We start from the raw sequence: 12,888 nt of genomic DNA, 5'->3' as shown, positions 1-12,888 counted from the left end.
AGATCCCTCATCAGACACAGCCAAAGTCTATCAGCGCACTCTGGATCTGTTACACTTCTGGATTGAAGACGCACAGTTAGTGGACTTCAGCTCCAGCTCCAGCCTCCTGCAGACGCTGGACGCTTTCCTGACCGCTGAGGTCACTGCCTTCAGAGTTTATCTCTTAAACTGCTGGGTTAGACAGAAGGCTTGAATGCATGTGAAATAACCGCGCTACGCTGTGTCTTCAGGTCGCACCGGTTGAAAGTCGAGGAGCAGGTTTGCTGGCGACGCTCCAGGCCTCACCCATGAAGAGGCGCGTCTGTGTCCCGTCGTGTGCGCTCGACGCCTCCATCAGCAGCCCAGAAGACGAGGAGAAGCTCTCAGTGAACTCATCCATCGAAGACGCTGCTCGAAAGGTCTGAGACAGTATAACAGAAAGTATAACAGTGTGGTTACAAATAATGATGGACATTAGCTACCTAATTAAGAAGGGTTGTAGTGTTTAGGAACACATTGTATGATTGAGAAAAGTAATACTGTGTAACCTGCTCTTGGTTTCTTCTTGTTTTAATTTAATTTAATTTAATTTAATTTAATTTAATTTAATTTAATTTAATTTAATTTAATTTAATTTAATTTAATTTAATTTAATTTAATTTAATTTAATTTAATTTAATTTAATTTAATTTAATTTTTATTGAGTTGAATTTTATTTTATTTGAATTGAGATTGAAGTAAATAATTTAATATTTTTTATTTATTCATTCATGTATTTAATAATTTATTTTACATTTCATTTTTATTTACACACATATTTATTTATTGTATTTTTTATGCATATGTTTTTTTTGACTTGATTTTGTATTTTTTTTTTTTTTGTTATGAAACTTTAAAAAGTTGTTAAAAATGCATTTTAGGCATTATCTAATTGAAAAATGTGCTAATTTGCATTTATTGCCTCAACAGAAATCTAAGCATTTGATAAATGCAGGTTCTTGTTCGATTTTGACGACCAAAAAAAAAAAGGCTCTATACAGACAGGAATTAAAATTTAAAAATAGTCAACAGACAGTAAAACATACATTTTTGCTATGTTTTTAGGAATTAAATGTTAAATATGAATCAAGCAAATCATATATTAACAATATAAAAACGTTCAGAATATGGATGGGAATAAAACTGTAAAATTTGGTGAATCTACAGCATGATAATATAAACACTTAACCTTGCATTTAAGATGTTTTCTTTCCACTAGCCTGGAAGTAGTCAAATATCCCCCAACATCTTGAAATCTCTAATGTGCATGAAAAATAAAAAAATAAAAAATGTGCATGAAAAATAAATAGTTTTACAGGTAGTTCCTTGCCCTAGAAAAATCAAACACGTTTCTATTAATCTTAAACATGAATTTCATGCATCTGGGCAGCAGTCAAACCCCTTCTTCTTGATGTGATGTGTTCACGCGTGTGCAGAGCTTCCAGTGGCGTGTGTCGCGTGTGGTGGAGCCTCAGACGGTCCAGTGTAAAGAGAAAGTGTTCTCCATCGCCGCGGCTCTTCCACGGCCGTGTTACACCTCTCTGATGAACAACAGCAGTCTGAGATCAGACGAGAGACGTCCCTTCAGTCAGAGCGAACACACACCGCTGCACATCGCACAGCAGCTCACTTTACTGGAGCAGGTGATCAAACACACGCACTCTTTTATTAAACATACAGCACATGCTAAATATCTGTTAAACGTGGAATAATTATGGAAAGAAGTCTCTTCTGCTCACCAGGGTTGCATTTATTTGATCAAAAATACAGTACAAATTGTGAAATATTATTAGAATTTAAAACAGAAGTTTTCTATGTTAATATATGTTAAAATGTAATTTATTTCGGTGATGAAAAGCTGAATTTACTCTTTAGTGTCACATGATCCTTCAAAAATCATTCTAATATGCAACACAACACTGATTATAATCAGAAATGTTTCTTGAGCAGTAAATCATCATATCTTCATGATTTCTGAAGATCATGTGACACTGAAGACTGGAGGAATGATGCTGAAAATACAGCGGAGGATCACAGAAATAAATTACACTTTAACGGAGATACACACAGAAAACAGTTATTTAAAAGTGCAATAATATTTCAAATTCTTAATTTCCAATTTCCATTATAGTCATTATTTTATTTTATTTTTTGAATTTTTTTTATATTTTATTTCATTATTTTTATTTTATTTATTATTTATTATTTATTATTTATTATTTATTATTTATTATTTATTATTTATTATTTATTATTTATTTTATTTATTTATTATTTATTTATTTATTTTTATTTTATCACTCTATTTTCCCTGTCTTTTCCTGATCCATCTCTAGGTGGAGACACATGATCATCTTATTTTAAAGCTGGTCTTTATATGAGGCCTGAATCACTATATCAAGTTTCATGTCTCCTCGTCTGTTTTTCACGCAGGAAATATTTCATGACTGTCACCCGGTTCACTTTCTGAACTCAAGAGCTCACGGAGTGACGGAAAACTCTGGAAACATTTCCAGGTGAGTTTCCACTGTCCTGTGCATGAATGTATAATCAACAATTAAAGCAGTGGCTTTCTATATTAAATCTCTAACTTGTTTCAAATTATTATAAATAAAAAGCATTTTTACATGCATAAGAATAATTTTCACCTAAATGAAGTAAAGTGCATGTGCATGTGTATATTTCATCCTCCCGATATGTTGAGTGTGTGTGTTCAGTGTTGCTGTGTGTTGGTCAGGTGTGTGTCTCCATCCTCCTCGCCTCTAGAGGGCAGCGGTCTGTTGGTCAGTGAGGTGTCGGGGCCCCGGGGCCCTCTGCAGAGGCTCCTCACACACGCACACTGTGTCTCTAACTGGGTTTCTGCTGAACTGGTCACCTGCGACTCGGTCAAGGTGTCTCCTATATTTACTTGTCTTATAAATCTTAGCAGTGAAACTGGATTATGAATGTGAATATCTATAACTCTTCTTCTTCTGCTTCATGGCTATTTGTTTTAATTACTATAATAATTAGTTTGAATTAACTCATTTAATTAACTAATTACATTATTAATAATAAAGTTATACTTAAAAACATTTTTAGTTACTTTAGTAGCATTGATATACTATTACATTTGTATTATTTTATATGAGATTTAATTTATATATTTTCATTTAATTTTACATAATATTTTAATAATTTCATTGATTGCTTATGTTATATTTTCATATATTTTAATAATTTTCTTTATTTTAAATTAGATTTTTTATTTTTATTTTCAGTTTTAATTTTAATTTTACTTAATATTTTAATAATTCCATTGATTGCTTTTGTTATATTTGTTTTTAATTATATATATATATATATATATATATATATATATATATATATATATATATATATATATATATATATATATATATATATATGTATTACAAACAAAACAAAACAAATACAAACAAAAACACTACAAAATCATTAAAACATATATTAAAATTAAATTAAAACAGAAAATAAAATATTAATAAAACTATAATATTAATAATATGTTAGTGCTACTTAATTAACAACTAAAATAAAATAGTTTTGAAGCCACAACCTGTTTTACTTCCATAATGTGAAGAAAAACCTTGCAAGATTTTGGCTCAGATGCAAAAAAAAAATTATATGATGCATTAACATATTTTAAGGACTATTAAATGTTTATTTTATTTTATTTTCTGCATTGTAACTTTAATTTCTTGCAAGTTAACAACACTTCTATTCCTAATTTCCCGATATGCACGATATAAATGCACACTGTATTTATTTAGACCAGTCCTAAAGTGGGGTGTATTTGAATACCTGGCTGTGTTTTAGGCACAGGCGGCTTTACTCGCTCGCTTTCTGTCCATCGGCAAGTTCTGCTACGAGACGAGAAACTTCTCCACAGCTCTGCAGATCCTGTCGGGGCTGGAGAATGTGATTGTGAGGCAGTTACCGGTAAGAAACCAAACTCCTGCGCTGTTTGTGATCGGTGCTGCATCTGTTTAAACTGATTAAACACTCGCTCTGTTGGAAAGCATGACTGAGATGTGATTGTCTCGGCTCTTGTGTGTGTGTGTGTGTGATGAACGCAGGCGTGGAAGCAGCTCTCGCTCAAGATGTGTGAGACTCTCGAGGAGCTCAGGGCCGTGCAGGTCAGACTCGGCAGATTTTAATTATTTTAACTAACTCTTAATGCTTTCTACTGTTATTAACATTTATAATATATTTATAAAATTAAAGTATGTTGCATTAGTGTTATTGCATTATATAATATATATTTCATTAATAATCAAACTGCTTCAAAGCTTTTTATTTTAATTATTTGTTTTAATTATTTTAAACTTATTCTTAATGCTTTCTAATGTTATTAACATTTATAATATATTTATAAAATTAAAGTGTTGCATTAGTGTTATTGCATTATATAATATATATTTAATTAATAATCAAACTGCTTCACAGCTATTTATTTTAATTATTTGTTTTAATTGTTTTAATCTTACTCTTAATGCTTTTTATGTTATTAACATTTATAATATATTTATAAAATTAAAGTGTTGCATTAGTGTTATTGCATTATATAATATCTATTTCATTCATAATATTAATAATCAAACTGCTTCACAGCTATTTAACGATAATAACTGCTTCACTGATATTTTTTAATCAAATGTAATTATATTAGGAATAATATGAAATATTGTATTATATTATTAAAATGTTATTGTATTATATAATATTATAAAAATAATAATTTTGATAAATAATCTGCTTCACAGCTATATAAAATTACTTCATAATTTTTGTTTATTGTTTTGATAATTCTGAATTATTATTATTATTATTATTATTATTATTATTATTATTATTATTATTATTATTATTATTATTATTATATTACTTGAATAATATTAATAATACTGCTTCACAGCCATTAGTTTAATTATTTTAATGATTTATTTTAATTGTTTTCAACTAATTAATTGTGTAAAATGTTTTTAATAACAAATATAATACAAATATATAATTGTATTATATATTATCTGTAACAATAATAACTGCTTCATTGCTTTTTAATTTATTTTTAATGGTTTATAATGAAATATTATAAGTTAAAATGTTAAAATAGTATATTATTATATTATATAATATTTATAAAAATAATAATTTTAATAGAACTGATTTATAGCTATGTTAAATTACTTTATTAATTGTTTTTATTGTTTTGAATTAATTCTGAATTGTTACTTTTATTATTATTATTATTATTATTATTATTATATAACATGAATAATATTAATAATAGTTTACATCCATTTATTTTCATTATTTTTATCATTTGTTTTTTAAACAAACCCTTTGTTTTGACATTTTTTATTATTATTATTAATAATGTTAATAACATAAATAATAACAAAACTGTTTTAATTAGCTTAATAATTAGTAAAAAAAATAAACCATTTAAAACTTAATTGCTAATTTCATTATCATCATCATCATAATAATAATAATAATTATTATTATTATATTAATAATAACAAAACTAAAACAAAACAGCTATTCATTTTTCAAGGTACTGCTAAGTAATGTATTTTCCCCTTTTTTTAATTTCTCTCATAATCTCCAGACAGTCACTCAACCCAAACATTATTGATTATGTCCTACAAATTAGTCAATAACTCAATTAAAATAGATACTGAATGCATGCTTATCACTATAAAGGTGTCCTTGTTTCAGGTCTTTCTGAAGAGTGATAATCTGTGTCTGATGGAGGGAGAGAAGGACAGACGGCGTCCCACTCTCCCAGACGCCCTGATCCTGGCCATCCACATCCAGCAGCTGGAGATCGGAGCATTCACCGTGACCAGCGGCGCATACAAGTGGCCCAAACTGAGGTCTCCTGAACGCACTTACGTTTACATCCATGCTTTTAATAGACGCTTTTAACTTTTGTTTTTTTAGTTCACCTAAAAATACATTTGTGCTAAAAATATCCTCACCCTCAGATCATCCCAAGATGAGGATGAGTTTGTTTCTTCATCAGGTTTGGAGAAATGTAGCATTGCATCAGTTGCTCTGCAGTGAATGGGTGCCGTCAGAATGAGAGTCTGATAAAAACATCCCAATAATCCACAGCACTCCAGTCCATCAGTGAACATCTGGAGAAGACAAAACCTGAAACACATCCAGCATTAAGATGATTTTAACTCAAACACATAGAGTCTATAATCCAGAATAACACTTCCTCCAGTGAAAAAGTGCATCTGCTGTTATCTCTCACATAAAATAAAAATCAAGAATTAAAAAGAAAAAAAAATTGTATTTAGCATTCAAGCTGTAATATTATAATACAAATATTAATGGCCATCTTAATTTCTTAATTTCCAAATTATTAACCTCTGAACTTTTATTTAGACTAAAATAATAATAATAATAATAATAATAATAATAATAATAATAATAATAATATAAACACTTTAAAAAAGTATTTTAGTTTTCTATAATTTCTGTATTTAGTATAATTACTACTACTAAACAAAATAATAAATATTCCTATTGTATTATTACACTATTTAAGAAAAACCATAATGATTTTATTGTATACTACTGTAACTGTAAAATTTCAATAATACTAGTCTTATTTTCTTCATTTTCGAAAATTGACCCACTGAACTTTTTTTTATTATATTAATAATAACTATAAATTGTGTTGTTGTTGTTGTTTATATAATATTTAAGAAAAAAATATATCATAATAAACACGATAAGCATGTTTTTAATTATAAAAAAAATTGTAATATAATAATTATTATTATTATTATTTTGTTCCACTAAATAAAATGATTAAATAAAATAAGAAATTTTAAATGTGTATTGTTTCACTGTATTTTGTTCTATAGTACAACTATAAAATTACAAATCCAATATTAATTTTCTTTCCTAAATTATTAATTTATTCATGAACTGTTAAACTTTTATTTAGACAATAATAATAATAATAATAATAATAATATTTAGTAGTAGTAGTAGTAGTAGTAGTAGTAGTATTGCTACTACTAAATAAAACAATAAAATAAATAATATTAATAATATAATATATTATTTCAAGCATAATAATTCAACAAGTAAAAACCCCAACCTTTAATTGTGAAATTTACAGACATTAATCAGCCAGTTTATAATCAGATCCTATTACGAGTGACTCAAACTCAGATGCAGAGACGTATATATAAATATATATATATAATAAATAATCAGCCTTTGCATTTTGATATGCACTCCAATCCGATTATGAGCAAAAATGAGTGTCAAATGCTGTTCTTTCCCTCTTTGCATCTAAAGCCAGACTCACAGCTCGAGTCTCTCTGGTGTGTGTGTTTCCTCTCAGGAACATTGCGCGTGTGGTCAGTCAGATCCAGGCGTTTCAGGAGCGTCTCTATTCCTATCCTCCGGACCTGGAGCTGCAGGCGTACCTGCGTGGACGACTCGCACGCTTCGGCAGGAGTGACATCTCGCTCCTCGCCTCCGACAACCACATCAACTTCAGCCAGATGCCCGCCGCTCGCCGGATCCACGACACCCTGCGCCGCGTCAAAGCCTCTTTCCAGTGACCCGAACAGATGTGGATCACCGCTGGAAGACAGACATCTCTATTAGAGCTGAGGACAGATGAAGATGTGTGAAGAATACTGTGTGAAAAAAGCACAGGTGAATTTCCTGTTTTTAGGATGTGGAGGTGTTTTCTCATCTTTAACCTCTGTTTCAGCCTCATGGATGGTTTCCTTCAATGAAGCAAAGACTTTTAGCTTTGTGTTTATGTTTTTTCGGACGGCTACACGACCAAATATTACAGTATGGATGTTTATAGACTTGTAATTAGATAATGATTGAGAAATTATTAATGCATTTTGGATAAGATTCAACCGTGAGAAGCTTGAAATAATGCATTGTTATAACTGAAATTATTCTACTTTTAAAAATAGAGTAAACATGATATATTTCTATACAAATAGACGTACTTCTGCATAACTTTTAACATAATTAATGCATTGCATTTTGCTGTTTTGTTGTGCACTTTACATTGGGACACATATATTTCACTGCATGTTTTAAAGCTCAAGAACGCGTCTTTTGCAATTGTGTTATCAGTAAGATTTCCCTTCTTCTTGAAGTTCAGTTGTTTCAAACTTGTATGAGTTTCTTTCTTGTGTTGAAAGCAGAAGATATTTGGATGAATCCTGGGAACCGAACAGTTTTTGGTCCCCAGAAAGCAAAAAAAGTTTAGTTTTTCAGGTTTCAGTCTTTATAATAATGCTTTAGATTTGAAGAAAACCAGTTAATCTACATGCTTTACGTCTGCAGGATTGCAAACTTGTTTAGGTGTTAATAGCCCATTAATCAGGATTAGACCTAATAAATTGCATCGTATTGACTGAAAACTTCTCGTTGTGTTGCAGTGTGTTTTTCAGGTGTGCAGAATACAGATCTAGACGCTCCCATTATGTTTCGGAGAGTCTCTTCTGCTCATCAAGGCTGCGTTTATTGGATCAAAAATACAGTAAAAATAGTGAAATATTATTATAATTTAAAACAGTGGTTTCCCGTGTGAATATCTGTTAAACTCTATTTTATTTCTGTGATGCTGCGCTGTATTTTCAGCATCATTCCTCCAGTCTTCAGTGTCACGTGATCTTCAGAAATCATAATAATATGATGACAAGAAACATTTCTGATTATCATCAATGTTGGAAACAGTCGTGTTGCACAATATTTTTGTGGATGCATTTTATATTTCAGGATTTTTCAGATGAACAGAAAGTTCAAAAGAACAGCATTTATTTGAAATAGACATATTTTGTAACATTATACATCTATTTTTGTCACTTTTGATCAATTTAATTAATCCTCGCTGAATGAAATTATTATTATTTCTTTCTTTTTTTCATAAATCTTACCCCGCACTTTAAAAACTAAGAAAATAGAGGAATGATGATGAAAACTCAAATTTGATCACAGAAAGAAATTACATTTTAAAACAAATATTTACAGAGAAAACAGCTCTTTTGTATTGGAATAATATTTCACAATTTTTACTGTACATTTGATCAAATAAATACAAAACTTTCAAAAACATTACATTATTCCAAACTTTCGTCCTGTAGTGTACTGGACGTTCATAGAATTATAAAAAAAACATCTATGCATCATTAAAATGTTAACAAAATATCTGTGCTTCTGACGTGTCAGTGTAAACATTATTATTATTATTATTATAAAACAAAATGCAGTATCACACCCATAAACAGCAGCAGCTTGCTCAGGTGATTTTTCCACACAGAACTGCTCGCTGTTATTGCATGTCATCATATATCATATCATATATGCGAATTAAATAATGTGTGTTTGGGAGTTTCCCGCGGAGCGGAGGAAGCGCGCGGGATCCTCGTCATTGTTTCGCGGCGGATCAAAGCGCTTCAGATAAAGGCTTTAATTGCGACTCAAAGAGCTCGAGCTCGTGCACTATAGATCAGTGATAAAGGAAGCAGTCAACATGTCCTTATCACCATTGTCCAGCTAAACGATCCTTTCAAAGGCTCTGTCTCTCATCCACAGACATTCAAAAACAGTCTGATGAACTGCAGACCTCTGTGCCATGCAAAACCTTTCAGATTTATCACCAATATTCATCACAGGTTTTGTTTCATCATGAAACCTCGAATGAGCAAACAATTACATGAATGCTTTTGAAATGATATGTTATATTTCCTTCCAAACCCGCCTTTGGGGATGCAGTTATTTTCATTTTTAGTTCGTTTATTAAAAATTGCCGAAGCGTCATATGCTTTGTGCAAAAAGAAAGTAAAAGCTATCTATTTAAACTTATTGATTTCCAGATTCGGATTGATTGGTGTTGTAAAATTAAGATTTACAAAGTTATAGCATGAGTTTCATTAAACGTGCATAAGCCTATACGTGCACATATGTGCATATGCATGATTTAAAATAAATCAATGCAAGTAAATAGTTGCACAGATTTAAGTTGGTGCAGTAAGATCTCCAAGTGGTTGTGTTGAGACATTGGATCAGGCTTAAGCTTGTCCGGCTGTGAATTTGCATTTGAACCGCTGGTCAATCAAAGTTAATTGTGTTGCTACTGTAATCCCTTTGATCTTGATGTTTGCCGACCGCGCCAAACGCCGCTGAGATGGACAGTGGCGCCAGAGACTCCACAGGCAGCAGCATGTGTGAAAACACAACCATTTCAACTACAGTCTAATCACACACCACAATACAGAGACAGACGAATAGCAAAAGCTGCTATTCTTTTTTTTTATTTTTTATATTCGAATATTTTTTTTCTAATCGTCGGATTTATAATTTCCCACTGATGTCACAGTAACACGAAAGAATAAGCCCAAAATATTATTTAGAGGCTTATATAAGCAAAACTATTCAAACCCAGAATTTAGAAGCAGATATGTTGAAAAGTGCTGTAGAACAAATAAAAAATGTTTTTATATTATTCCGACTATTTAACTCTTTTTTACAGTAACGTTTTGTTTCGTTATATATTTTAAATATTTACATTTATTTAAAGTTATATTGAGACATGATGGACAGAAGTCTGAACTAACAAGGATTTATTAGTGGGATATGCAGCAAACTGGGAACAAAAAAAAATGCCGTTTAAAAGTTCTACTGGCCATTTGAAGCCTTGTTGTAATTATTTTTTGTAAATAATACCCGCTATCTATGTGAATATATTGTAAAATGAATTTCCAAGCATCATTACTCCAGTCTTCAGTGTCACATGATTTTCAGAATTCATTCTCATATGCTGATCTTCTTTTATTTCTGATTATTACCATTGTTGAAAACAGTTGATTATTATTTTGGAAAACATGATTTATACGCATATTCCGCACGACAAATAATGCAAAATAATTAAAATACAAGGATTTATCATGGGGAATATGCTTACAATTGGTGTAAAATATTGAAAAAGTTTTACTAATCATTTTATGTTATTGTTTTAAAGTTTCTTGGCTTTAAACTTTAAAATCCCAGTATTAAAGCAACAGTTTTCGTCATTAATGCGCCACTCGCATCCAGCTGTTCGGACACTCCATCTGTGTTTGAAGAGGATGCAGACAGCTGGATGAGACAGAGGTGAGCACAGACAAGCTGGCGCCAGGCTTTCACACAATCACAGGATATGTAAAGACTTCAATAACGACCCATTAGGCCTAATGATTGAGAATCGATCAGGCGTTAACTCCTCCATGCATATGTTAATGCGATGCCGGTACAGGCCTATATATTCAGCCCGCTTCTGGAGCCATGGCAAACAGTTTTGGATTCTGTTGGGATAGTTTGACTTCCTCAGACAGACAGACAGCAATCATGGTTAAGGATTTTTCTGTGGACTGGCTCGCCCAAAGCTTTCACGATTCGGAGAAAAAGACGCACAGGCCGCACGTGCCGTGTGTGGTTCAACCGAGGCCTCCAACATCCTACGACAAGGTTTATTTGCAGCCAAAACCAAAGGTTTCCAAAGTTGAACAGAAACCAGAGACCATTAAGGAGAACGAGGTCACGACTCCAAGACACTGTTCATCTCCAAGCTGTAAGTATGCGCTTCAATGCATTTTCGATTGGCTTCAATGAATGTAAATGCAAACAGAGCGTGTTTTAATGATTTATTTCATGCTCAGTTTCAGAAAACAGCGGCTATTCGTCTGGTTATGAAAGCGAAGCGGCCGCTTCTGAATGCGCGTCCGCGGAAGATGGGAACGACGTGGAAAAAGACGCGGCGACGCGCAGAATCAGAACCAAATTCACTCCGGAACAGATCGACAAACTTGAGAAAATCTTCTGCAAGCACAAATACTTGGACGCGGGAGAAAGAGTGAAAACCGCATTGAAACTCAATCTGTCAGAAACCCAGGTGAGACGCGCGCACTAAACTCCATTCTCTTTATTTAAATGCATCATCGAAAATAAATAAATAGCTTTCTCTTATGCACTGAAAAAAGCGAAATATTGACATATAAAATATATTTTCTTATAAACATATTCCAATAATATTTGTAATTATAGTAAAAGTTGCGATTTGAACAATAGAACACGTTTTTAAATGCATCCTCGTTTTGTTCTTCAGGTCAGAACATGGTTCCAGAACCGCAGGATGAAGCTGAAGCGGGAAGTTCAGTAAATGCGCGCTGAATATCTTCTGCCTCAGATGGTTCTTCCGGTTCAGTACCACTGCTACGACAGACAGCGACTTCCGTTTCCGGCTCACGGCGCGCTGGTGCACCAGATGATGACGCATCATCCGCTCGCTCCTCATCATCACCTCATGATGGCGAGGCAACATTACTACTGAAGACAGACACGTTCCCTTATAAAACACTTATAATATTCTGTGTGCAATGTGCTTTGTAAAAATAGTGTTTAATTAAAAAGAAGAGTTTATTTATTTTCAGAAATAAAGTTTAATGTCTAAGTTTGCTTGATTGGTGATTTGTTTGTGTTCAAGTTAAACTTTGCAAGCTTAAAGTTCACATTTGATTAGATTCGGTTCAGAAGTCAATCGATCTGAAATAGGATTCTTGTTGTTCAAATGATTTCAATCCTAATCAGTTTCCTTTGAAGTTAAAAGATACTGCGACAATCCGGTTTAATGTTTCATCTTTATTTAGGAATTCAGTGTTTTCTTGGAATGTTCCACATTCATTACGTAAGTTAAAGAAATTATTCTCCATCTGCTACCAAATTGCACAATTAATTTTCGCAGGCATCTGTGTAATTATCTCAGGTCTGTAAATACATGCAGTTTATATGCAATTATTTAATCAAAAAAAT

At 31.8% G+C, this 12,888-nt stretch overlaps 1 protein-coding gene and 1 pseudogene across 1 annotated transcript in view; both read left to right on the top strand.

The window, feature by feature from the left end:
* The window catches only part of LOC113112312 (kinase non-catalytic C-lobe domain-containing protein 1-like), a 40,805-nt gene extending 32,264 nt beyond the window's left edge, over nucleotides 1-8,541 (top strand). The window contains exons 22-30 of the mRNA XM_026277759.1: nucleotides 1-139; nucleotides 231-398; nucleotides 1,455-1,661; nucleotides 2,452-2,534; nucleotides 2,756-2,909; nucleotides 3,856-3,978; nucleotides 4,116-4,175; nucleotides 5,761-5,918; nucleotides 7,412-8,541. The exon at nucleotides 1-139 is cut by the window's left edge and continues 9 nt beyond it. Coding sequence (XP_026133544.1) covers nucleotides 1-139; nucleotides 231-398; nucleotides 1,455-1,661; nucleotides 2,452-2,534; nucleotides 2,756-2,909; nucleotides 3,856-3,978; nucleotides 4,116-4,175; nucleotides 5,761-5,918; nucleotides 7,412-7,634 — 1,315 coding nt within the window. The 3' untranslated portion in view covers nucleotides 7,635-8,541. The remainder of the gene's footprint in view (nucleotides 140-230; nucleotides 399-1,454; nucleotides 1,662-2,451; nucleotides 2,535-2,755; nucleotides 2,910-3,855; nucleotides 3,979-4,115; nucleotides 4,176-5,760; nucleotides 5,919-7,411) is intronic.
* Nucleotides 8,542-11,116: 2,575 nt separating this feature from the next.
* Nucleotides 11,117-12,529, top strand: LOC113113139 (homeobox protein vent1-like; annotated as a pseudogene).
* The last annotated feature ends 359 nt before the right edge of the window (nucleotides 12,530-12,888 follow it).

This window comes from Carassius auratus, chromosome 13, assembly GCF_003368295.1.
Source record: "Carassius auratus strain Wakin chromosome 13, ASM336829v1, whole genome shotgun sequence".
NCBI lineage: Eukaryota > Metazoa > Chordata > Actinopteri > Cypriniformes > Cyprinidae > Carassius > Carassius auratus.
The sequence above is the reverse complement of the archived record's forward strand: the minus strand, read 5'-3'. Positions and strand labels throughout refer to the sequence as shown.